Source organism: Chaetodon auriga, chromosome 23, assembly GCF_051107435.1.
Source record: "Chaetodon auriga isolate fChaAug3 chromosome 23, fChaAug3.hap1, whole genome shotgun sequence".
NCBI lineage: Eukaryota > Metazoa > Chordata > Actinopteri > Chaetodontiformes > Chaetodontidae > Chaetodon > Chaetodon auriga.
The window spans coordinates 845,651-873,330 of NC_135096.1; the positions used below are offsets into that span (position 1 = coordinate 845,651).

Genomic DNA, 27,680 nt, shown 5'->3' on the forward strand with positions numbered 1-27,680 from the left:
AAAGACACCAAAAGAGGAACTGCCTCTCATGCTGGCTGGCCTTGGAAAACGTACTCTAACCATCTCTGAAAACATGACACATTCAGAGGTATGCTACCATTCATTTACTGCCTTGTGTCAAGTCACATCTAAAGAGAACACACATCTAAGAATTCATCTTCAGGCATCATTGAATTCACATTTGCATGATGAAATACACGGTGTTTCAAAAATGTAAGTCATTGCAATAAAGCTTTAACCATGCTTTTATCTCTTAAGTTTTCAGATTTGCTTGTGAGTGCATATCCAAGACTGGCAAACATCTGTGGTGGCTGGATGCTGCACAAGTCCACAGGTATGTAGGCGTATACACTGGATTAACGCTGTTTCAAAATACTCTGCCTCCCACTGTTTGCTCCAGGGGAAGACGATAAGGTATATTCTTACATTTTAAACTACTTTTAATTGAACATGAACATCTTTTGCAAGAAGTACAATGTTGAATGTAGGACTGAAATGCACGTCCTTTTTCTTAAAGGTGGATGCAGCCTTCCTCCTGGAAAGGAGCCGCCCTGTCTTCAGTGAGATTGGTTCTGCCGAGCACCAGATGGAAGTAAACATCATGAACCTTCTCCAGGACTACCTTCAGGAAATTGAGGATTCTGGTATGTTTTAGCCAAGATGAAATATAATGTGACCTCTAGGATAACACAGTTTCATGAAACGAGACATGGAGGGCTTACAGATGGATGACTTGCATAGTTATGTTGGCAATAACTAGAGGTGTCTGAACAGTTGCCACACCATAAAGCCTGTCATTCAGCCACAACAAATGCAATTTTTGTCAAAATCTCAATGTAGTTTCTGCTTTGATTTATCACTTGAGAGCCCATACAAGATTCACCTCAGGATTTTGTTGAATTCACTTTGATTGAGGACACCTGCCTCTCCATCTGTACACACTCATTTCCTATCAATGCGTGTTGGTACCTCAGCATCTTTCCTGGTGTTGTTGTGCTTTCTTCTCTCATAGGTTCCCGTGGATCATGGCTGTGCATGTAATGTGGATGATGGACATGGTCCTCTCATGTTTATGTCCCAGTTTCATACTAGGCTGACAGTAAGTTGTTTTAGTGATCTTGTATGATTTAGTGATCATTACGTGTCTCACTGTTTCGGGTGGACTGGTGGATCAGAGTTTTTCACAGGTTGACCAGCAGTCAGCCTGCAGCAGTTTTTGCTGGTTTCTAACAATTTTCAGTGGGTTCAAAAGGGATTTCTCTGGTTTGATTGATTTCACATGCAATTGTCAATGAGGACTTCAATATTGTCTTTCTTGTTGCTATGGAAACCAATGATCTCCCTCAAGCCCTGAGCTCAGTGGAATGTTGATGTCATCTCTGATAGATGAAAGCCACTTTGTGACGTATCAAAGGAGTGGACCAGGGCTTTGGAACACAGGTCCTTATATGGATGAGGTTTCACTCCAGGTGTTGCTGGATTGACCTGAGAGTCCATACAGGATTCACCTGAGGATTTTGTTGAATTCACTTTGATTTTACTAGTTTCCAAGTGTTTTCACACAGATGTTTTGAGGTGTTACAGATTTTTCAAGAGGCTTTGTGAGTTGGTAAGTGGTTGCAATGGTTTAAAAGAGATTTTACTGGGGGATTAGTGGTTTCACTGGGTTTGAGGTTTGGAGACCACATTTGAGAGTGGGAGCTCTGGCTGTCTTTAACGCAACTTCCACACTCCCCCACTCGAGACATCAGCACTGGTGCCGATACCGTCTTGTTCATAAATAAAAAGGTTTATTAAAACAAGTACAGCATCTCAGACAACATGCTATGTCTGGGTGGTTTCAGCCAATTGAATCAACACACACATACAGCATCTCAAACATGAATTATATAGGGGAGTTGTGTTCATACAACCAACACAGAAGGGTTGAAGAAGACCTAATGTGGTTATGGCCTCTCAACATTTATGTTAAAGGTTTATATTATATATGGTTAGAAGGATTCCTCAAACCCAGGAGATAGGAATTTCCTGCAGAAGAGCAGATACTACATCAGTCAACTGTTAGTTCCTCAAGTCAATCTGATGTCTAATGTCTGTCTTTAACATCCAAAACCCAACTGAGGGGCAGAGAATCAGGATGAATGATTGATGAATAAAGATCTGCAGGATCTGGACTCATCTGGAGACTCCCACAGACCGTCAGAACACCAAGTCCACCTGCAACCATCTCCACCATCCAACACTCAATAAATAAAGTCAGCACATTGTGCATTAGACCAGCCTTGATGGAAGACATAATAAGAGAAATTATCTTTAATTTCATATCATTTCCATTATTTTGTGGTTCATTTTTGGTGATGATGAAGCCTCCTCAGTCCAGTTTTTTAACCTCTTTTTCTGTCATTGTTTTTCCTCTTTTTCCATCGACTACGAAGAAGCTGCAGGACAGAAAAACTCCATTAAAATCAAACTGATTTTTCACAATAAATTCTGCATCTCTGGTTCATGTTGATCAAGTTTTCTTTTTTTCAGTTGTTTCTCATGTACCGTTGAAGTTTGAAGACTTTTCTAAAAGTCTTTGACAGATTTGTTTAACAACGATTTCCAAACTTGTTTTTCTGCTTTCGAAGATGAAACTTGACTCCAAATCAAAGTTTGAGTCACAAACAGTATCACGACATGTTATCAGACACCAAAACCTCTGCTGGTCAAACTGAAGACTTGTTGGTAGTAATGAAGTTGTTTGAATGAAGTGGACGTCAGCTAACGAGGTCCACATCCCTCAGGTTGTCTCTGGTGTTGAGGGAAACCTGTGCTGCTCTCGCTGTGGTCACTTGTCTTGGATTTTGAAGGTTGCTGTCACCTTCCTCATGTCTTAATACGTCAACAAACAGTTCAAGTCTTATCAGCCATCAGGAATTAGTTTGTGCTCACTTGATTCTTGATTTGGCTCGTTGTTGTTGAGTAAAATGAACCATGAAAACACAACATGAAGTGAAACAGTCAAGGTGATATCTGATATTTTAACGGTTATCAGTCTCCTTGATTTCTAATAATCTGTATCAGCCCTGAAAAAAACGTATCAGTGGACCTCTAGTCCTGATCTGAGAGACACAACAAACACTCACAGTAACATTCAGCTTTGATTGGAACAAGATCCAGAATTGAAATCAACACACAGCTGAAGGTTCAAGTCAACAGTGTTTCCACAGTTTAATGATCACAGCTTCCATCTTTAAAGGACTGGAAGTGGAAGAAGTTCACAAAGTAAATGAGGAATCTTTTCAATCATTTTCAACAAAGTTCATTGATCAATTTATTCCAATAACCTGAAAGATTGATGTGACTGAGATCCTGCACAGACTCAACTGATCTGTTCAGCAGTGTTTCTCTAACAGGAGGAGACTCTCCCTCCTACAGAGGACACAGAGACACTGAGGAACCAGAACCGATACCAAAGCCAGGATAAAGAGGTTCAGTGAATGTGGTGTTGAAGGTGTGGAGGTGGATCAGTGAGTCAGAGGAGACTCTGTAGAAGGACAGAGTGCCAGCAGGACAGTCCACATACACTCCTACTCTGTGAGAGACAGAGGAGGAGGAGGAGGAGGAGGAGGAGGAGGAGATGGATGTTTTTCTCTTATTGTGACGGACAGAGTAACAACCATCAGAGCAGAACAGTCTCCAGGACTGATCATTCCATCCAAACACACACTCTTCACTGTCTCCTTTCCTTCTGATTCTTCTGTAACTCACTGATACAGAAACTCTTCCTCTACACTCGACCTCCCAGTAACAGCGACCAGTCAGACCAGTTCCACACAGCAGCTGAGGCCACTGGTCAAACCTGTCTGGATGATCAGGATATGACTGACACTCCTTCACATACGTCATCGTCCTGTTGTTGTCAGACAGTTTGATGTTTCTGTTCACTGTGTTTGTGTCCAGTTTGAGTTCACAGGAATCTGATGGAGAGAAGAAGAAGAAAACAGCTGCAGTTATTGATCCATCATCTGTTGATTGATGGACAGTTTGATGATGACATCAGAGATGTGAATGAGTGATGTCACAGTTTGAAGATGGCTGAATGTGCTCTGCTTTGTTTTCATCAGTCAAATTAAAGACACACTTACACTTCCTCAGACCTGGTCTCAACCATCGGACTCCAGCAGGCTCCACCCTGAAAGGAGGAGGGGGGTCAGAGCAGCACGTCCTCTTTCAGCATGCAAACATGGACGTTACATCACTCTCATACACACAAACACAACATGTTGATCCGGCCTGCTTCTCCCTGCTGCCCCTAAACCTCTTCAGCTCTGCTCAGACACTGACAGCGAAACTGATTCTCTCTCATCATTAAATCTGCCTTCATCAGCTCATTTCCTCATTTCAATCTGTTGCTGACTTCTATTCTAAGCTGCTTCACTCATTGATCGCTCTCTTGCTGTCCCACCTGTGATGATCAATAATCAGTCTGACTTTGCCTTCACTGAACAAACCAACAGAGCTTTAATCATTGATTATTGGACACGGTTCTCCTCGTCATGTCCCATATGTGACCATGCTTCATGTGTTCATTAGAAGTGTGAATACTAGAACAAGAAGAGCCACTTGATGTCTGCACATGGAAATATTTACAAGCCATGTTTGCTGTGAAGATGATGTTCAGTCCAAATGTTCTCCACTGATGAAGGAACAGTCCAACATTTTGAGGAAAACACTGGAATGAAGCATCTCAAAAGTCCTGCTCTGTCATCATGTTTGTTCCTGGAGATGTTCTCCTTGAGACCTCCAACACAAATATGTCCTTTTCATGTTCAACCAGTGTTTATGTTGTGATCAAAGGACAAAGGTTTCCTACATGTGTGATTGTTCATGTCCCACTCACATCCACCATCAACCAAAAAGACAGACAACATGTTTCCAGCTCTTCCTCCTCTTTCACAGTGACTGACTGTGGCTGCAGCAGCCTCTTCATACCTGAGAGTGTCCAGTCTGCAGTGAGGATCCTCCAGTCCAGCAGACAGCAGCTTCACTCCTGAGTCTCCTGGATGATTGTAGCTCAGGTCCAGCTCTCTCAGATGGGAGGGGTTGGATCTCAGAGCTGAGGCCAGAGAAGCACAGCCTTCCTCTGTGATCAGACAGCCTGACAGCCTGCAAACACACAGAACAACACACATGGAAGATCATCTGAGGGTCCTGCTGTGTCCGTCAAATCATTGCAATCAAAATGCAGAGATCTGACAGGCTGAGCAGCATCATGTGGGAGGATTTACAACACATAATAATTCTTAACAGTTTCTGTGTTTGAGGTCAATGACTTCACACTCGACACTTCACTTCCTGAAGGCCCTCAGCGACACCGTTGTGGTAATTCATCATGACTGAATCAGGAATAAAGTGACGTCCACTAATCAAAGTCACGTGCTAAGAAAACCTAACTGATGATTTCCATCTCAGCCAGACTTCATTAATAAGGTACACTGAGAGAAAAAAAAATCTGCCAATCAATGTATGTACCTGTCAACTGTGTGGAGTTCTGAGGTTAAAGAAAGACTTCAACGCTTTTACAACAAACAGTAACTTGATCTGACCTGAGAGTTTCCAGTGCACAGTGTGGACTCTCCAGTCCAGCAGACAGCAGCGTCACTCCTGAATCCTGCAGGTTGTTGTTACTCAGGTCCAGCTCTCTCAGACTGGAGGACTGGGATCTGAGGACTGAGGACAGAACTTCACAGCTTCTCCCTGAGAGGTTTCAACCACTCAGTCTGAAGAAGAAGAAGAAAAAGAACTTTTATTTTAAAATGTTGAATCTCTTCTCAGCGTGTGTTCAAATCTTTGCTGTTCCATCATAAACATGTTGTAGATGTGACAATAAATCATCACTGAATCACAAATAAACAGACATCCAGAAACCAACGTCACATGATAGAAAAAATGAATCTGGGAGAAAATGAAGCTCGTTGACAGTTTGAGTTTTTCTGAAATGATGTTCAGAAATAATTTCACAGCCTTCAGTTGAACATCGTCTTTTGTGTACATGTGAAAAAATAGTATGTACGAATCTGATTGTGAGTTTCATTTAAGAAACTTCACAAATGAAAGTTTAGCTGTGGAAATATTTTTCCAAGTTTGAAAAGGTTTTGTGCAAACATATAATCTGAATATACTTCAGATATTTTCAGCAGTGAAGTTTCAGAGTCTAAGATACTGAAACACAAATTTCCTATTTTTGTGAGTGACACTGACGTTTCAGCTACAAGTTCACTGAGCTGGTAGGAAATAATTCACTGAGCGTAGCTCAGGCCACACAAGCGTCCATTCATTGCCCTCATGTCTGTAAGAACACAGCTGTGCTGCTGTTCCACTGACTGAAAGCTCAGAGTTGTGTGATATATTCAGAGGAACATTTTGAGTCAGCCATAGAGGCTGTGTTGTGTGGAGCTCTGGTTGTGTCTGTGGTTGAGGCTGTCACAATCCCTCCTGATGGCCACACACATCGAGCACCACTTTGCTTCATTCTCTGGCGAGCTGGACCCAGACCCAGCTCTGAGACTGGACCAGCACCTGCCAACAGCAGCCTGTCCAGCCATTGGATGGACCCTGCAGTCGCCATCTTCCCTGATGAGTCCTCTCTCTCTGGTCAAAACAAACATTGCCCACACCTGACCTGCTCCAGACGAGGTTCTGTTCACAGTTTCAGACTGAACTTTAATTCTTCTCCTGATGGTTTTCTCTATGAGGATCCAGATTCTCAGCTGAGGGAATACGTTCTGTCTGCAGACCTGCTGAGCCAGACGTTCAAAGCTGTGTGACCACAGCAGAACAAACCTGATGCTTCATGTTGTTTTCAGCCACAGGAACCTTCTTGCATTTAGCTGGTAATCAATCATTTTGTCTCTGTTTGCTTCAGGTCACATTAACACTTTAAATCTGACACAGCAAATCTTCAACACACTAAAAGAATGATGAAGGTACAGAATCTAGAGACCACTTTGGATTCTGGTTTTATGTTTGGTCCTGATTTACTGTCAGTTTCATTTGACACTGCTGGTACTGCAGCTAATAGAACAACTGATGAGTTTATAGGTATTTATCATCGGCTCGTAGCTTTCTGTCAGCATGTCTCTCTTGTCTTATTTGCAGGGACAGTTATGATGAACCAAACATCTCTTCTTTTGGAAGCTGCACAGAGGCTGATGAAGAAAACCTCAGTGAACAAAGAAAGCTGTTTTGTCAAACTTACATCGTAGTTCATCCTCCAGAGCTACACATGATACAGCCTTTATGCTTGTCAATACAAACAGTAACTTGATCTGACCTGAGAGTTTCCAGTGCACAGTGTGGACTCTCCAGTCCGGCAGACAGCAGCTTCACTCCTGAATCCTGCAGGTTGTTGTTACTCAGGTCCAGCTCTCTCAGACTGGAGGACTGGGATCTGAGGACTGAGGACAGAACTTTACAGCTTCTCTTTGAGAGGTTACAGTCACTTAGTCTGAAGAGACACAGGAAGGAAACAGGAAGTTATTTATTTTTCTTTTGTTAAAAGAGAGAACATTTATTAATGACTAAATTCTACTTACAGAACTTTGTTGGAGGTTTTGACCACTGGCAGCAGCCTCAGAAGAGCCTCCTCTGAAGCAGAGAATTTCTTCAGGTCAAACACGTCCAGATCTTTTTCTGATGACAGTAAGATGAAGACCAGAGCTGACCACTGAGCAGGAGACAGTTTATCTGTGGAGAGACTTCCTGAACTCAAGGACTGTTGGATCTGATCCACCAGAGAACGATCATTCAGTTCATTCAGACAGTGGAACAGATTGATGCTTTTCTCTGCAGAAGGAGTCTCTTCAATCTTCTTCTTGATGTACTTGACTGTTACCAGATTGGTTTCTGAGCCACTTCCTGTCTGTGTCAGCAGGCCTCGTTGGAGAGTCTGATTGGTCTGCAGTGAAAGACCCAGGAGGAATCGGAGGAACAAGTCCAGGTGTCCATTTGGACTCTGCAAGGCCTTGTCCACAGCGCTCTGGTGTAGCTGTGTTAGTTCAGGTTCTCTGTCTTTAAAGACTTTAGACAAGTGGACAACAAATTTAGACACTGGATGTTCACGGGAGGTTGTTTGTTCTTCTGACAGCAGATTGACTCCAGACTTGATGAAGGTCAGATGGACATGAAGAGCAGCCAGAAACTCCTGAACACTCAGATGGACGAAGCAGAACACCTTCTCCTGGTACAGTCCTCTCTCCTCTTTGAAGATCTGTGTGAACACTCCTGAGTACACTGAGGCTGCTCTGATATCGATGCCACACTCTGTCAGGTCTGATTCGTAGAAGATCAGGTTTCCTTTCTGCAGCTGCTCAAAAGCCAGTTTTCCCAGAGACTCAATCATCTCCCTGGTCTCTGGAGTCCACTGAGGATCTGACTCAGCTCCTCCATCATACTTCATGTTCTTCGCTTTGGACTGAACCACCAGGAAGTGGATGTACATCTGAGTCAGGGTCTTGGGCAGCTCTCCTTCCTCTCTGGTCTTCATCACATCCTCCAGAACTGTAGCAGTGATCCAGCAGAAGACCGGGATGTGGCACATGATGTGGAGGCTTCGTGATGTCTTGATGTGGGAGATGATTCTGTTGGTCTGCTCCTTGTCTCTGAACCTCTTCCTGAAGTACTCTTCCTTCTGTTCATCAGTGAACCCTCTGACCTCTGTCACCATGTCAACACACTCAGGAGGGATCTGATTGGCTGCTGCAGGTCGTGTGGTTATCCAGAGACGAGCAGTGGGAAGCAGTTTCCTCCTGATGAGGTTTGTCAGCAGCACATCCACTGAGGTGGACTTTGTAGCATCAGTCAGGATCTCATCGTTGTGGAAGTCCAGAGGAAGTCGACACTCATCCAGACCGTCAAGGATGAACAAAACCCTGAACTCTTCAAACCTGCAGATTCCTGCTTCTTTGGTTTCAGGAAAGAAGTGATGAACAAGTTTCACCAAGCTGAACTTTTTCTCTCTCAGCACATTCAGCTCTCTGAAAGTGAATGGAAACATGAACTGTATGTCCTGGTGGGCTTTGTCTTCAGCCCAGTCCAGAGTGAACTTCTGTGTTAAGACCGTCTTCCCAATGCCAGCCACTCCCTTTGTCATCACTGTTCTGATTGGTTCATCTCGTCCAGGTGGTTTAAAGATGTCTTCTTGTCTGATTGTGGTTTCTGGTCCGTGTGGTTTCCTGGATGCTGTTTCAATCTGTCTGACCTCATGTTGATCATTGACCTGTCCAGTCCCTCCCTCTGTGATGAAGAGCTCTGTGTAGATCTGATTCAGGAGGGTCCGCTTTCCTGCTTTAGCGATCCCCTCAAACACACACTGGAACTTCTCCTTCAGGTTAGATTTAAGTTGACGTTGACAAACTGGAGCAAAATGTTCTGAATGAAGACACAACAAATACATCAATAAGTGATTGATAAAGTTCATATGAGAATTTAATGTCCTTGTCTGAACATATTTTGGTCCATCTGTTGAGACATCAGTGAATGTTCCACTGATCCAGCAGTTAAACCTTTAGAGAAATCCTCTTACTGCTCTGCAGACGCTCAGCCAGCTCCTCCTCCTTCATTCTCAACAGGAAGTGCTGTGTGATCTTCAGAAATGCCTCTCTGCTGCTCCTCCTCTGCTCTGCATCGTCATCCTCATCCTGCCCCTGACTCTCTAAGCAGTCTGGGTCATCTGGACTCAGAACCGTCTTGATCTTCTTCAGCTCGTTCCTCACAAAAGAGACAATGTTCTCCTCCAGCAGCAGGAACAGAAGATTATATCAATGACACAAAGTGAAATCATGGAAGCAAACATCAGATCCATGTTGGACAGACTGACGGTCCACTGGTCTAAAAAGTGTAGCGTGATTATTGTGAACAGAACAGATGTGAAAGCAGCTGTTGTACATGTACAGACCATAAATATGGAGTCCAGGTGAGTTTGATGCTGCTGGGCAGACTGACCACTGGGAACCTCTGAGCTCTCCTGGTGGACTCTGTGGAGGAATCATGAAGAATTAGCTCACATCATGTCTGTCCACACAGAGACAAACACCAGCTGAAGGTCCTTTGAGCTGAAGTGTTGATTCCAACATTGAATCAGATGGTTTCCACTGACATTAAAGTGTTGCTCATGCTGCTGATCCCACCGTGAATCAACAGTCCAGTCTGCATTTCTGTGCAGCTTTCACTTTACTGTGTTGGTTGACCAGCTTGTCTGGTTAAGTCCCTCCAGTTCTCATTGACCCCTATAATACTGTGGACAGCATCACACAGCTCACACAAGCTAACTGGATGCTACCTGTCCAGCACAAATTGGCAGTGAGTCACATTAAAGTTCTTCTCTCTACATGAAGGAAACAGGTGCAGCTGTTGCTCATAGAAGTTGTTATGGCTCTCTGTTTTATTCTTGGACAACATGTATTTGTTCTTGTTCACTTGTTGGACACACAATACATATTTGAGCTTTGTCTCCTCTCTGAGCTCCTGCAGCCTTTAGTTACCCATAACACCCTTCTCTGCATCAGACGTCTTCACAGAGGCACAACTCCAGCCTGATGTGAGGCGCCATGATGCCGCCGTCAGTGTCGTTCTTGACTTTGTGAATCCATCAGCAGCATCAATCACAAACAGACTGTGTGTTTCCTCAGACTCTCTGTGTTGCTTCATTCTGTGTTTCACAGCAGCTGATCTCAGTCCAGCTGTTATCACTGACATGTTTGTGTTTGTGTTGTCACATGACTGAAAACCACAACATGTTGATTTGATGGAGGAACTCAGTGGAATCAGGGTTAGCCTTCGTTAGCATCTGTTAGCCTCAATTAAGTCACTGTTTTATACTCATGCAGTCATCAGTCAGAAGGTGTGTGTGGAGGAAATGTTCAACTGGAGTCAAGAGTTGAAGACTGGTTATACTGGGCAGCTTCCACATGTGAGGATACAAACGAATGAGAAGAAGAACGATGCTGAAAATAAACAAACAGGTTTAAAAAACTTCTCTGGATAAATAACAGTTCAAACAAGAATCTGTGATATTTTGATGGTATTAACAGTTTACCTCTTTGCAGCAGACGATCGATCTACTTTAAAATCAATGAGGCAACCCATCGACCGTTCACTCTTCAAGGACACACAGCTGGGTCCAGGTCCAGACTCAGATCCAGATCCAGGTCCAGCAGAGACTGGTCTCCCATCGATCCTGTCAGACACAGAGGAAGACCACCAGGGATGGAAATTGACTTTTTCTTCTTCAGACTCAGAAGCTGCTGGAGAAACTAGCAGCTATCAACAAAAAAAGGATCAACACACCAAAGTTCAATCAAACATGAAGCTGAATAATTTCAGTCTGTGGATCATCGCTTCATTTGTCCATCAAATCTTGGACCAAAGCAAGACTCAACAGACTGATTTCTGAGCAGATTTTACTGTGATTGACAGACAACAAACTAAACTGTGGAGTCCATCAGCACCGACTCTGTTGGTCCGTTTTCTAACGTTTGCATCACGAGACTCAGCACAAATATCCTGACTGTTATTTAGAGACGATGGTCGCTGAAGCATTTTAGTCCAACATTCAAAGAGGAAGTTTGATGGTCAAGAGACTTTGGAAGGTCCCCACTGGATTTGTGCTGAAGCCTCATATTATCCTCAGCTTTCAGTGTCCACATGTGGACATGTCAGTGCTGTTTAGGGACAGACTGGACAAATGTCCTCTAACACTAATCTAGCTCTAACCTTCATCATCATTCTAGGACAACATGGACATTAGAAGGACAACTGGTCAGACTGGATTTAATGAGGACAAACATCAGCAGTGGACAACATGAGGAGGACATGTGGACATTTCAGGTCAAATTGTCCAACACGAGTTTAATACTGAGAACAACTTACTGTCTGTCAGAGACATGTTGCTGTTTAAAATGAAAGAGGCGATCCATTGACCGGTCACTCTTGAAGGACACACAGCTGGGTCCAGGTCCAGGTCCAGGTCCAGGTGTAGAGGGACGGACTCCCTCCTCTCTGTCCTCACACCGATTCATGCTGCTGAACTCACGTCAGCTCACACACACTTTGATCTGGAGAGGAAACACAAATCATTCATGTGCACATCAGCTGAAATCATCCTTTCGTGGTTTCTCCTGTCCAAATATCAGCTGCTCCTCCTCTGATTGGCTGTTATCTTGTCTTTCATATCAGTGTCAGCTGAATGCAGTCAGACAGCAGTGTGAGGGCGAGCTGCTGTACTTCCATCAGTCCACTAGATGGCACCATGAAGCTGCAGTGAAGTGAACACACACTTGATGGCTGGACGACCGTTGACATCCACTGACACACACTGACTGAATCTGACAGGAAGCTTCAGTTTTTGGAATATTCAGTAAATTCAACATGGCTGAAAGTTTCTTTACACCTGAATGATCCTCGATCATCGATAAGTGAAGGAGAAAGTAAAATATTTACACAGGAGGAATGTAAAATAGCAGAAATATTCAAGTAAAGTAAAATTACTTCCAGACTGTACTTCTTTATAACATTACTTAAGTAAACTAGTTACTTTCCATCACTGAGAGATCCTTTCAAAATAAAAGCCTGTCTCAATCAAGCCCTCTCAGGTCATATTAAAAGAGGAATCTTTGATTTGATTCTTGATCACATTGAACCACAAAGTGAGAAAAAGAAGCGACACTCGTTGCTGTTGGAGGAGAGTTCAGAGCTCTGACAGCTCATTTAGTGACACAGTTACAGATTGAATTGAAAAATAAAAGGTTTCAGCTCCTCACAGCCCTCTGAATGCTCCTTCCTGCTGTCTCCACATCAACTATTGAGGATCAACTCGCTCTGCTTCTGCTCTTATTCCAGCGTTTACACTCATAAACATCCACACAACATAGCCGATGTTTTTAACGGAGCTGCTTTCAGCTCCTTCGTCCAGAGTTCACAGTTAAACTCAGAGTTTGGAGAAACAATGGACGGAGCTGCAGATCGATGCCGTTTGTGCTGAAGCTAAGCTAACGACAGCTTGACTAAAAAACACCTGAAACGAGTTACTTTACCTTCAGCTGGAGCTTCAGAGGAGAAAACAAACTGCGACACACCGAAGGCAGGAAGTGAAAGTAAACTTTAAACAGTCGTCCAACTGGAGAAACCAGTTTACACCAACAAAAGTGATCACACTGGCTGACAAGCCCGAATTTGCAGGTCTGTTTGAAGCTGCTTCGTTGGTTTGGGACACTTCAGCTGCAAAGACAGCTGGTCCGGCTGCTTCTGATGATGATCGCAATCAGATGACATGACAGAGTCGGTCAGTGGGTTATTTTAGCTGTTTAGCAGCAAAAGGAACGGAGCTGCAGGCGTCAGGTGGAGTCAATGGACTTCATGATATGAAGCAAAGATGAACAAAGCAATGAACAGCTGGAAAAGACCCTCTCCTCTTAGCAGACTTGGCTAAAATGCTGCTTTACTGTGACTCTACAAGTGATTGAAGTTTACAGGTTTGTGAGATTTGGGGTCTCATCAAACACACTTGTGGCCGTCAGATTGGGCTTTTGTCCAGTGTTGTCAGGAAGGAAGCATGTTAGCGCCATCGTGTCTTCCATTGGAATTCATTTCTGTGTTAATGACTCAGGATGATGAGACATCTTTGCTCTTTCTTGTCTGTTACCTCTGAAAGAACATTTCTGCACCCCGAGTGACAAAAAGCACCTTTATATCCAGGTACAACAATGCACCTGCTGCAAAGGTGCTGAACTGTTAGCCAATGAGCTACAGCTGGAGCCACACGCCATGTTGTGCCTTTATGAGGCATAAATGTTCCCTTACAATCAGAGACAAAATGGATTTAAAGAACAATGAAACTAAATCCTTTTTTACATGTGAACCGATCAGTTTTCAGTGGATTTCAATGAGAACGTCGCTCTGCTGGGAAACTTGTAGCACGTCACAAAAAGCAAAAGGTGGAAGGAGCCATTCGCTAATCGATGAGCGCAACAAAACTCCACTTCACAGCGTACACGCAACAAACTGAGCGGAAAGTACACCAACGAGATGCAAACTCCTGATTCACATGCAGGGTTAGAGTCGGTGTTTCAGCACTGACGCTGGAGGCATCGGCTTTGAGACATTCATCAGTCACTTCTGAAGGCCAAACACACATGTGGAGCACCGATTTACAGATTTAAAGAGGAGGCTTCAAATTCTGAGCGTAACATGCAGAAAATTAACAGGATATTAAATGTGCATCAAACACATTCAGAAAATTAAAATGTGGGATTTCAACTCCTTCCAGGAGTTCAATGAAAATAAAAACATGAATTGAAAAATTAGAGCTTGAAAACAATCAGTTAATGAGTTGCTTCACTGCATTTTTACTGGCAGCAAATCAGGATTTGTCAGCGTGACGCTGGAGCCTCCTGGGTTCAAGCCCTGAAGTGTGAAAGGTTTGGATGATTTGCAGCAGCAACATGAAGACAGTTTCCAAAGATGAGATGTTTCAGACGCCCAGGCAGCACACTCGCTGCATCAGCTGTTTTTATCATCAGGGGTTTTAACAGGAAGGTTTAAAGGTGCAGCAGCATGAAGAGCATGAGACACGAGGAGGTCTGAAATGGAAATAAACTATTCTGGATGGAAAACAAACTGAGTTTATATGATGGCTTCATCTTAATCTTAGCTCTTAGTTTAGTCTTAATCATAAAAGTCTGGTATGGACTTTATCTGTATGTGATGACCCACTGAAGACATCATTTCATTATATATTAAAAGTTAATCAAACAGGACATTCATTTCTCAGTTTAGCCATATTTTTTCTGGATAAATGCAACAAATTTACCTTGAAAGTTCCCTGTAAACAGAGAGGTGGACTTTATGGGTGCACTTACCGTCTATTTTTCAAACTACGTTCATTAAAAGAAGAAGCAAAGAAAACACTAACACAGCTGACCAAGTCTACAAAATCCAAGCTTTAAATCAAGCATGTCTGCAGGAGACGGTTCATTCCTGAATCCAAGCAATCGTTCAGTGTTGGTGTATTTACGTGAGGTGGACCGTCAGTACTGCAGGACAGTCCAGACGCCTCCTCTCCCACAGTGATGGTCCATCTGTCCTCTGAAGACAGACGTCAGGAGGTTCAGTCGGGCCCTGAAGTCCATTCCTGCATTGCATAAAAAGAACAACACTAAAAGTCGCTGCAGCTCGTTCAGACTCAAAACTGTGGCCTTCACAGACTGAATGACCTCAACAGGAAATGTTTATTTTACAGTGGCAGCAATTTCATGACACGGTCGAGACGTCTTTATGTGTCTTCAGACGCTCATTTTCTCGACTTTCACATGAAACTCAACAGACACCAACATGGATTTCTGTTGTCAAAAGACAGAAAACGCTCAGATTGCGACAAATAACGACAGCGACATGTTTTTACACCACCAACAGCTGGACGCAGTAAAAACACATCAACATTACTCCAGTATCCTGGAACAAGTTCTTATTGAGAGCAGAGAGAAATCTTGTCCATCGTCCTTGTGAGTGTCCTGGACTCTCAGATCACTGCATCATACAGATGGTCCCAACATTGAGACAGCACCTGAAGAGGACTAAACCATCCAGGACCACAGGAAGGTGATGGACTCCAGAAGCAACTGACAAGCTCCAGGATGCATGGAGTGTCATGACTGGGAGTCTCAAAGAATCCCTGAGGACAACAACAACAACATATATCAGCATATACAAAACAGCAGGTCTGTGCTTCAACACCTTCTACACCAGGTGTGAGAGGTCCCCGACCACAAACTCTGATGGCCCACTGTCCCCCCACTGAGGGTTCTGCATGATGCCAGAGCCAGACAGCAGGCCAGGAGGACAGTGGCAGTGGTTTGACTCTAAAGTTCTGGCCATCTCTGACACACTGGACCTTTACTGATACTTGAATCATTTACATTAATGCTGCAGCAAGTCTGTCTTTATTTCTGATGGTTCACACTGGATTCATTTCAGGAACTGAAGAGAAAATCAATCAGCGTCTTCAAAAACTCTGGATGTGCTCATTTCTGCCTGCGACTGAGCTTTAAACACAGTTTTCTTCAAACCAATGAAAACATGGTGTGAAGCTGTGAGAATATTTGAAACTGTTCCAGTTAAAGACCAGCAGAGACGGACTCCTGTTTCAATAAAGCTTCATGAACAGAAAGAAGACAAACATCAACATCCAGCAGCAACTCTTCAAAGTCAACCATCACAATGAAAATCCACACAAACCATCAGCAGCACAGACTGCTGCAACCACCAGAGGGCAGCATCACACTGAGCTTCACAGGCTCACCTGGTCAGTGACCAGGTCACCACGCAGGAGTTCTGGGTCCTGAAGTTCAAATCAAAGACCGTCAGAGGATCGTGGCTCCTCACAGGCCGGCTGATCGTTCCTCTTTCTACACAAGCAAGAAAAGCTAAAGAGCAGCTTCCTGCCACAGAAACATGGCGGAGACAAAGGAAGGAACTGAGCTCATTCTGGCGGAGATCCTGCGGGAGCTCTGTCAGTCTGAGACCAGCGCTGTATTACTTTATATGTGACCTCAATAAATACTTTGACTGTGAACTGAAGATTGCTTCGGACCGTTCTTGGGCTTTCAACAAAGAACCGGGCGAACAGACTGAGGATCTGAAAGAGTCGCAGGGATGCACTTGTTGTCCGCCAGCTGCGTGTGTGTCCTCCTCATCGCCGCGCTCCTCCTCCAAGTGAGCGGTTTGGAAACTGTTACAGGCCTGTATGGAGAAACGCTTGAGATCCCGTGAAACATTGGAGCCATAAAAGCAGAAGACAGGGAGAAAATAATAATTTGGGTCCCGTAAGCGTACTGACTATTACACCAGACCACTTATCCGCTTTGACAGCCATTGCTCTTTATTGTTCACTCATTTGTTGTTGTGTTGTTGTTTACCGTCATGTTTTAAAGAAATACTTTTTCTACACTACACTCCTTGAAGTCTTGACATAGAAAGGGTTACAAAAAAGTGAAAAACACAGAGGCACTGTCTTTTCTTCAACTCACTTTTTTGAGAAACAAAATGTTTAAACATTGAAAAAGCTACTGCAGGAAAAGACATAAAATACTGCATGTGAAACATTCCTTAATGATATATGGATAACTGTAATCACCAGACATGAGGAAGAACAAATCATTTAAACAGCTACAAGAACAAGCAGACAAATAAATAAATGAAGGAGTAAAAGAATAAATAAATAAGTAAATGCTGAAGACAGAGAGAAAGGGGGGCAGGTGCCACGGAATGCATTTCATTCTAGCAGAGGCACGTCCAAACTATTCCAAAAAAGGGCCGTGTGGCTGCAGGTTTTTTCCTCCGACCGATCAAGAGCACGCAGTCTGACCAATCAGCTGTCTGAAGACTGGGATCAGCTGATGAAATGAGTCAAGTCTGTTGTGCTGCTGCTCGGCTCCAAAGAAAACCTTCGGCCACTCGGCCCTTTGTGGAATAGAACAAAAAAAAAAAAAAAAACACTTTACTTCTGCTAACAGTAGTCGTTCTGTTCCATTGATTGCATTTCCATTTGATTTGAGGACAAAATCACTGCTTTTTAATGGTTTGTAAGTGTAGGACTAATGGTCGTTGTTACTTCCTAAGGTGGGTGCAATGGCTTGTTTTGTCCACTAGATGGAGACAAGTGACTACGGACACAACAGTTTATCTGTGTTGAAGTCTTGGACCCACTGCTAAAGAACAATGAGATACTCCTTTAACACCGAGATCTTTGACCTTTGTCCCTGTCTGTCTGTCTGTCTGTCTGTCTGTCTGTCTGTCTGTCTGTCTGTCTGTCCATGTCAGTGTGATCCATTAGTCCTGTGCTTTTTTTCATTGCAGCATATTTGAATAGAGCAGCCTATGAAACACTAATGCTGGACAGAGCAGAGTAGGTGTTGGATACATTCTATATGTAACCGGCAGGTTAGGTCTGCCCCACCACCGCTATATTCTAACAGTAACGTCCCCGCTTCTTCCGGTCACACACGTGCAGCGAGGCTCCTAATCAGCACCATGAGTGGCACATAAATGTGGATAGCGGCGCGCCAGCTGATCTCTCTCTCTCTCTCTCTCTCTCTCTCTCTCTCTCTCTCTGTCTCTGTCTCTGTCTCTCTCTCTCTCTCTCTCTCTCTCTTGCTGCCTCCGTGTGGTGCTGTTACGCTTCGAAAAAGACAGCGATGACGTGTTTGTGTCCACGGCCGGTCAACTTGAGCGTTGATCGGGTGTTGTACAGCCAAGGTAATTTTACTATTGTTGTAGTGTTTCAGTGAGCAACGCACAGACAGCAAGATTGTCCAACCTGTGTTTGTGTCTTTGCAGCAGTGACTGCCACTGCTGCTTTGTGCTTGTTGAAACTCACTTGAGTTTTTAATTTCTTTTATTGGGTTTAAGTGCGAGGTTTTATTCAATGATTTTAGTGTATTTATACATATATCTTTTATTATTTATATATTTTTAGTATATTCTTAATTCGTTTTACATTTTACCAAAGATTGTAGCTTGTTTTAGGGTTGCGAGGCTTGTTTTTGTGTAACTACATTTTAAAACTGGCTGATTCATACAGAGGTGGCCTTGGGCCTTACCGTGTAAAAGGTGGCTGTGTGATTTGACTTATTTATTCCCTTGTGTGGTCTTTTATATTTTAGTGTGCTTTGTTTGCAGTGTTTTATTTTAATGCCAACCTAAAAGTGTGACACCTTTGTATGTTTCCTTTTTTTAGTCAAGCCCTCCACCTTCGTATTTTTATTTTTTTTTCTAGGTTCTTCTTAGTATGTTTTTAATTATTTAAAAATCACTGAAGCCGAGACACTGAACAATCTTCCTTCAGTTTTATGTTCTTTTATGTCATATTGTTTGTGATGTTTTGCATCACTGAAGGAGATTAAAAACAAAAGAAAACTCTTTTTATCAACTCAAAACCACGTCTCTGTTAATTCTTTGTGACTCTTACCTGTGTGATCAAAGTAATAATTAATAACATGATGTATTCCCAGGGTGGCGTTGTCGGGTTGTTAAATCAGTTGAACTCGAGTTTAGCCAAGACCTTATTGGGTTACGAATATATTCAGAAACTTTGTATACAAGTTATAAAATGTTGATGGGATGATGCTGCATGCTACTCTTTTGTCATTCTCTTGCAGACAAACTCCTGGCTGCTCCGGATGTCCTCTGTCCTCGGCTGTCTCGTCCACCCACCCTCCATCGTCTCCCCAGCCTCCTGTCTGACCCTGCAGCTGGATCTGGACCTGGAACCAAACCAAACGGTAGTCTTATTCCCATTTGACCTTTGACCTCAACCTGCCTCTGATTCGCCACCTCCCCTCATGTTGCCTCATCCTAAAGGCTCTGTCTGTGTCTGCCTGCCTGTCTGTCGTCGCCCCCTCCGGTAGCCGCTGAGGGGACCTGCACGGACCACACTCAGGATTTGGCTGTGAAAATGCGCAACGCCTGAGAGTTCAGCTGGAGCGAGAGGAACGAGAAAAGAAGATGATTCCCCAAGACGGAACTGACAAACCAATCTGTGTAGATTTCTGATCTTTGTATAGTCTATATACATTTTAGCCCCCCAACAAAAGAAAAACAAAAGCAAACAAAAGTAAAAAATAGAAAAAAAAAAAAAAAAAAATAGAAAAAAAAAAAACCCTCCACATGGACTCTGCCTTGACGTGGCGTGGAGGCTTGTATATCTCAGTGATCATAGGCACTCTCCAGTTTGGCTCTGCCCAGGAGAGTTTACTCTTGTTTGGTCAGGCAGGAGTAAGCTGTGCAGGATAGAGCCGATCTGGAGAGTCCCTATGATCACTGAGACCAGACTAAAGAGTCCACAACTTACACGATGTTGAAGACATAAAAGAGGGAGGAGAAGAAAAACAAGTCAGGTTTATTTGTAGAACCCAGAATCATAATTGACATCACCCCAATGGGCTTTACAGTCTGTACAAAGTGTGACATCCTCTGTCCTTCGACCCAGCAAGCCTGAAGTGGTATTACATCTAGATTTATAGCTTATGTTCACTGTTCATTGGAAATTGTTCATCAAACTATTGTTCACAATTACAGTTCTGTTCATAACACTCTTAGAAAAAACATGTTGTTGTTGACGTGTTCTTTTGCAGTGATTAGTGTGTGTTCTTAATCAATTTAGAAAGTTGTTAAGTTGAGATTTGTCACAGTTTGTTGTTTGCTTGTGTGTGTCTTTGTGTGTTTTGTACCTAAGCCTGAAGTGGTATTTCATCGAGATTTTATTACTTTGAAATCACAATATCATCTTGACAGTTCATTTAACTTTCATGAAAAACATTGTGACTTTGAATAAATACGATTCATACAGTTATCACTCATTATTGTTCAATTACACATACAGAGAGGGAGGGAGAAAGAGGGAGATACAGACAGACAGAGAGACAGAATGACAGAGAGACGCTCAGTCGCAAAAGCAGGATTGGCCAAAAGACTGAGGCTGTAGTTTGGACTGTTGACCAGTAGATGGAGACAAATGATAAGGCTTGGCAGCTGGGGCAGACTCAGCGAGTCCTCTGGAGCCAGCTCCTAAGAGATTTCTGAATGATAGAAATCAGGAAAACACACTAGATTAACCAGCTGTATGTGCCGTGACAGACAAAGAGACCCACCCTTTTTCAGGTTTGTTTTATTACCTGTCAAATCTTTTTATTCTCTGTTGTTTTGATTTCCAATATTATTTCATTGCTTGGTGTGTGCTTTGATTTTGAACCTTGACTGTCATTGTTATTTCTTTATTAATATAATAAAACGCCATGTCTAACACAACTATGCTGTCTCGCAGTTTAGTTTATTCACAAACAACAACAATAAAAACATGCATTCATCAATAAACAATTTACTCTTACCTACTGTTTCACCTACCTTGGATCGTTTGTCGTCCCTGTGTGAGCAGGGACCTGCTCCAGTGTGCATAAGCAGCTGCACTCACACCTACACAAACAAAAACACACATCAACAACACATCAATGGCCTGAAACGTGCGCCCCCTAGTTCGGGGGCACTGAACACGCCAGTCTTGGTCCCATGTCCCATGTTGGCTAAGAGGGTGTGTGATCAACAAGTGATGCTGTGTAGGGGGGGCTAAAACTTTCCAGAAGGAGTTGGAAGATTGAAAGGTAGGATGCGGCCCCGTCAGCTCTTCAAAAAGTCAACATTTTAAGCATATTCTATGTGTCTTAATGCATTTTTATGTGAAATTAGACATTTCAGGCATTTCAACCTGTTGACACGCTCACACACCACACAGAAATTAGCAGGATAACGGCCACCAAGTTGCGCTGCTATTTATTATAACAGTGGAACAGGCAGAGAAATTAGTGATGTGTTGGTCGGACATTTAGGGTTACAAAACATCATAGGCCACCGCCCAACGCATCTGAAGAGGGTGTGTATGAAAACCAACACACAAGAGGAAAGAGAGCAAGAAGCATCCAGAGCAATTGCCTCCCAGAACGTATTTGCCAGAGAGGGCAGAGTTTGGGACTTCTCAGAGCTCGAGGAGTATTGCAAAGATCCAGCGTCTTGTGTCAGCCTATGCCTTCACCTTCAGAGTCGAGGATTCATAGTCACCAACACTCCTCAAATGTGCCCGACAGTTCAGCCAACTGAGAGGTATGCTGATCTTATTACCACTGCACTGTGACTTGCACTGATGTAGTGACTAATACACCTTTTCTACTCTGTGTTACCTCAGTGACTTTTGCAACAGGTCTCAAAAGAAAGATGTCCTTACTGCTGTACAGAGGGATATTGATTATATCCACCAAAAACTAATCAGTGGCGATTACATCCCCAACACTGCAGTCACATCTTTCAGACACTACTGTGAGGTTATCCTGCTGTTGGAGCACCAACTGACAGGGAAACAAGTTCATTATTTTTCTTTGTTTCTCTGGAGTTTTTGGAATGCTACTTCAACAACATCAGGCCGTTTTCCCTTAAACAGCAAGATAGAAACAAGACGGACCAGGGCAAGTTCTTCCTTGGAGAAGGTGGGGTCCCATTGTCCAACGCTGCATCAGATTTACAACGGCTGAAGTCAAAGTGAGTAATCAGTATTACTACATCAAAAGCATGCTCTATGAATCTTTCAAGGCTTTGATTTGACTCATAGCAATCAAACAGACGAGGACACATTGCAGCTGTTTTTGTTTCATTCGTTGTGTTGAACTGCTGTCGAATTGGTCTACACACACCCGCATCCCTGCAGGACTGGGATGCTTATTGCAGGGCCTTCCCTGTAACACTGACTGGTGACCCGCCTTTAAAAGACCAATGTACAAAGGCTGGTTTTCTACACTACCGGCCTTACTACCACAAGTGGAGGGATCTCCAACTTAAGCAGCAGAGTCATATATATATATATATATATATATATATATATATATATATGTATGTGTGTGTGTGTGTGTGTGTGTACATATATATATATGTACATATATATGTGTACACACATATATATGTACATATATATGTGTATGTATATATATGTGTGTGTGTGTGTACGGAGTAGAAAAAGGTGACTAGCATATATATGCTATATATAGATTAGATTCTATTCTATATATAGATTCTGGGGCACTGCAACTATGATGACATTCAGAGGTTACAAAGTGTTGTTGATGGCATGAAAATTAAAGGTCCAACACACAAACCTCCACATTGTGAAGTGTGCACTTTGGGGAAATTTTTCCAAAGCAGAAACAGAGACCCTGATACGAGAGCTAAAACACCTCCAGAGCTAGTACGCACAGATTTGGCAGGACCGATCCACCCAGAGTCCAGAGATGGTCACAGATATGCACTTTCATTCACTGATGACTTTTCCAGTATAGTGTTTGTGTATTTCTTAAAAAGCTACAGAGAAGTTTCTAGCTGACACAGCACCATACGGCAAGATCAAGCGTTTCAGATCTCGCAAGGTACTGAATACACAGGAAAAGGTTACCAGGCTCTACTCATTAAACATGGGATTAGACATGAGACATCAGCACCTTACTCTCCTCACCAGAATGGCACTGCTGAGCGCAATTGGCGCACACTTCTTGATATGGCACGGTGCATGTTGACTGAAAGTAATCTGCCAAAACATCTGTGGACTTATGCAGTCCAGACTGCTGCTGTGGAGAGGAACAGATGTTTTAATAAACGCACAAAGCAGACACCAATCCAAGCACTGACAGGCAGACAGCCGAACCTGCCTAGAACGCAGAGGTTTGGGTTGGAGTGTTTTGCTTAAAAACAAGACAAAAACAGTCCAGAATACATTGTCTACTTTCCTGACACTAAGAAAGTGCAGAAGTGCAGGGTGGTAAAATTTGTGGCTAAAACAAGTGTAGGGCAGCAGACACAGACTAACTTAACACCTGTAGATGACTTTGTTCAGTACAAGTCCAAAAGTCCAGATCACCATGTCTCACTAGGACATAATCCTGAAGTGAGCCACCAGCCTGGAGTGAGCCGCCACCAACCACAGCCAGTAGAGGTCAAGTGTGAGCCTGAGCCCAGGTGTTACCCTTCGAGAGAGAGAAGGATGCCAGACAGATACACAGACTGTAGAATGTCTAAATATGTGTCTGATGACGAGACTGATCAAGTCCAGAAAGAAAGCAGTGGGGGGTAGATGGGTGTATGCTATTAAAAACAATCTTGATGGATCTGAGAAATACAAGGCCTGATATGTTGCTCAGGGATACAGTCAAAAGATGGGTGTAGATGATGAGGAGACATTTTCTCCTACAGCTAACTTGACTAGTATCAGAGTGCTGATGCAGAAAACAGCACAAGAAGATTTGATGTTGCACCAAATGGATGTAAAAGCAGCCTCCTTAAATGCACCAATAGAATGTGAGATTTACATGGAACAGCCAGAGGGGTACGAGGTGAAATCTCACACTCACATGAAAAGTTGGTGTAAGCTAGAGAGGTCACTGTATGGGCTAAAACAGTTGGGTAGGAATTGGAACAAGGTTTTGCATGACTATCTAACCCAAAACAAGTTTGAACAGAACCAGGCTGACCACTGTGTTTACGCAAGGGAAACAGAACATGATAAGGTGATCATGGTTATTTGGATTGATGACCTCATCATTGCAGCACGTGATGAAAATGCATTGCAGCTTGTGAAAGACATGCTTACAGCAAGGTTCAAAATGAAGGATTTGGGCAAACTCAGATATTTTCTTGGCATTGATTTTAACCAGAGTGACAACTGTGTGACAATGTCACAGACAAAGTATGTTGAAAAAATCCTGGAGAGGTTCAACATGCAGGATTGTAAACCTAGATCCATACCGTGTGAACAAAAACTGAACTACGCGGATGATGCAGCACTGATGAATGATGACACATGATACAGAAAGGCAGTAGGAAGCCTCATCTGTTTGATTGTACAGTTAAGCTGTACTGATGTATCTCAAAGGCACAATTAACAAAGAGTTGTGCTACAGGAAAAGTGATGAGAACCTGGGTATACAAGCATACAGTGAAACGGATTGGCCTGCTGATGTCAGTGATAGACAAAGTACATCAGGTTTTTATATAAGCCTAATGAAGGGTGGCACTTTAGTGGCATGGAAAACCAAAAGAAGCCAACCGTAGCACTGTCCAGTTGTGAGTCAGAGTACAATGCACTTGCTCAAAGCCTCTTGAAAAATCTGTCACACCTCAAAACATCTATGTGAAAACACTTGGAAATTAGTGAAATCAAAGTGAATTCAACAAAATCCTGAGGTGAATCCTGTATGAACTCTCAGGTCAATCCAGCAACACCTGGAGTGAAACCTCGTCCATATAAGGACCTGTGTTCCAAAGCCCTGGTCCACTCCTTTGATACGTCACAAAGTGGCTTTGATCTATCAGAGATGACATCAACATTCCACTGAGCTCAGGGCTTGAGGGAGGTCATTGGTTTCCATAGCAACAATAAAGACAATATTGAAGTCCTCATTGGCAACTGCATGTAAAATCAATCAAACCAGAGAAATCCCTTCTGAACCCACTGAAAATTGTTAGAAACCAGCAAAAACTGCTGCAGGCTGACTGCTGGTCAACCTGTGAAAAACTCTGATCCACCTGTCAGCCCGAAACACTGAGACACGTAATGACCACTAAATCATACAAGATCACTAAAACTTACTGTCAGCCTAGTATGAAACTGGGACATAAACATGAGAGGACCATGTCCATCATCCACATTACATGCACAGCCATGATCCACGGGAACCTATGAGAGAAGAAAGCACAACAACACCAGGAAAGATGCTGAGGTACCAACACGCATTGATAGGAAATGAGTGTGTACAGATGGAGAGGCAGGTGTTCTCAATCAAAGTGAATTCAACAAAATCCTGAGTTGAATCCTGTCTGGGCTCTCAAGTGATAAATCAAAGCAGAAACTACATGGAGATTTTGACAAAAATTGCATTTGTTGTGGCTGGATGACAGGCTTTATGGTGTGGCAACTGTTCAGACACCTCTAGTTATTGCCAACATATCTATGCAAGTCATCCATCTGTAAGCCCTCCATGTCTCGTTTCATGAAACTGTGTTATCCTAGAGGTCACATTATATTTCATCTTAAACATACCAGAGTCCTCAATTTCCTGAAGGTAGTCCTGGAGAAAGTTCATGATGTTTACTTCCATCTGGTGCTCGGCAGAACCAATCTCACTGAAGACAGGGCGGCTCCTTTCCAGGAGGAAGGCTGCATCCACCTTTAAGAAAAAGGAAGTGCATTTCAGTGCTACATTCAACATTGTACTTCTTGCAAAAGATGTTCATGTTCAATTAAAAGTAGTTTAAAATGTAAGAATATACCTTATCGTCTTCCCCTGGAGCAAACAGTGGGAGGCAGAGTATTTTGAAACAGCGTTAATCCAGTGTATATGCCTACATACCTGTGGACTTGTGCAGCATCCAGCCATCACAGATGTTTGCCAGTCTTGGATATGCACTCACAAGCAAATCTGAAAACTTAAGAGATAAAAGCAAGGTTAAAGCTTTATTGCAATGACTTACATTTTTGAAACACCGTGTATTTCATCATGCAAATGTGAATTCAATTATGCCTGAAGATGAATTCTGAGATGTGTGTTCTCTTTAGATATGACTTGACACAAGGCAGTAAATGAATGGTAGCATACCTCTGAATGTGTCATGTTTTCAGAGATGGTTAGAGTACGTTTTCCAAGGCCAGCCAGCATGAGAGGCAGTTCCTCTTTTGGTGTCTTTTCATATTGTTTATCAAGAAGGAATACATTCACCAAAAAACTCTTCCCATATTCTTTTGACTTGTAAGCTGCAAAACGCCATTTGCCTTAAAGAATCCTGGAAAAGATCTAAAAAGATGGCATACTATTATTCTCATATTTTGTGTTCCATCAATGCAAAATAACTTAACTCAGAAGGCGTCTACATTCTGATGAAATAATTATGTTGGGTTAAATTTAATTTGTCCCGCCTCTCGCCCATTGCTAGCTGGGATAGGCTACAGTCCCCCGCAAAGGGATACACGGGTATCGAAAATGAATGAATGAATGAATTTAATTTGTGTAATGCAATAGTTTACATGATGATGGTCTGAAGCTCCAGCAAATATTCTGAGGTAAATAATAGAATTTAAAACATCTGCAGCTGTTTCCTTGCATTCTGCTTAAATCAGAATCAGGGACCTCGTCTGTCTGAATGTTTGTCCAGACAAATGACTCATGTATCCTCCCGCGCCATTGCTTGTTTCACTCCCGGGCGTTGCACTGCCTGCTGCGGCCTCAGACCTGACTGCGCAGCTTCTCCTGCTTGTCCCTGAGCTAACAGCCTGACATTCCCTGACACACGCTTATTCAGCATTGGCACCAAATAAAATTTTGTGCAGTGCTGATGATCTCTTTAAATTGCACCTGAGTGAGAAAAAAGGCGTCCAGAACTGCACAGATTTCTCAAAGGCTTCATTGAAAACAAATGCACTCAGCCAGGAGGAAGGTTAGCAAAACAGCGGGAAAGTGACTGGATCTATACAACGAGCAGATTTATACGCTAAATAACACAATTTATAAATCGCTAAAAGTCAAATTTTGATCAACATTATGTCTCAAACTGATAATTTCCCTCGTAAACCGTGCAATAGGCGGGAAGAGTCATCATGTCGGGGTTTATTTCTCCATATCAACCTTAACTCTACACAAAGTTACTGGTTCACGATAACTCATCCCAAATCTGGCTTGACTGTTAATGCTCTGGTCGAAAATTATGAACATATAGAGACAGTGTATTTCTGAGGGGGGTAACATTATATGTTTCAAATTATGCCGTTTAGTGCTAACTAATTAGCACTGGCCAACTTCTAATCCCAGTAACGATAGCACAAAGCTAGATTCATCAGCGTGTAAATATCTTTAGCTTGTAAGCTAAAGCAATAAGTATGTGAGTCCAAGAAATGTATATTGTAAAAAATTGTTTGATTTTATGAAATGAATAATGGCTATGCACGTTATTATTGACTTTACCTGTGATGTCTCTCCGGAGCTGGCAGCGTTGCCCTCCATGTTTGCCTAGGGGCATGCGCATGCGCAGTTGGAAGAATCACAGATCGATTACTTTCCTCT

The 27,680-nt window shown here is 42.9% G+C and overlaps 2 protein-coding genes across 2 annotated transcripts in view; both read right to left on the bottom strand.

The window, feature by feature from the left end:
* Positions 1 to 3,414: 3,414 nt before the first annotated feature.
* Positions 3,415 to 27,680, bottom strand: part of LOC143315970 (uncharacterized) — a 169,499-nt gene continuing 145,233 nt past the window's right edge. Inside the window, exons 11-14 of the mRNA XM_076723600.1 lie at positions 7,319 to 7,492; positions 4,978 to 5,151; positions 4,131 to 4,177; positions 3,415 to 3,962 (exon numbers count right to left, since the gene is read on the bottom strand). Coding sequence (XP_076579715.1) covers positions 3,415 to 3,962; positions 4,131 to 4,177; positions 4,978 to 5,151; positions 7,319 to 7,492 — 943 coding nt within the window. The remainder of the gene's footprint in view (positions 3,963 to 4,130; positions 4,178 to 4,977; positions 5,152 to 7,318; positions 7,493 to 27,680) is intronic.
* LOC143316274 (NLR family CARD domain-containing protein 3-like) lies at positions 7,577 to 27,620 on the bottom strand. The gene is made up of 5 exons (XM_076724154.1): positions 27,582 to 27,620; positions 25,667 to 25,793; positions 20,941 to 21,009; positions 8,066 to 9,414; positions 7,577 to 8,032 (listed from the first exon to the last, which is right to left on the bottom strand). The coding sequence occupies exons 1-5, from the start codon at positions 27,618 to 27,620 to the stop codon at positions 7,577 to 7,579; spliced, it is 2,040 nt and encodes a 679-aa protein (XP_076580269.1).

What these genes read in the sequence shown, in the direction of transcription:
- LOC143316274 (XM_076724154.1), bottom strand. Translation starts at nt 27,620, where the DNA reads ATGGAGGGCAACGCTGCCAGCTCCGGAGAGACATCACAG. An exon ending in GGGACGACAAACGATCCAAG is followed by an intron (nt 9,415 to 20,940) that starts GTAGGTGAAACA and finishes GTCTTCATTCAG; the next exon opens with AACATTTTGCTCCAGTTTGT. An exon ending in TTGTTGTCCACTTGTCTAAA is followed by an intron (nt 8,033 to 8,065) that starts GTCTTTAAAGAC and finishes GAACTAACACAG; the next exon opens with CTACACCAGAGCGCTGTGGA.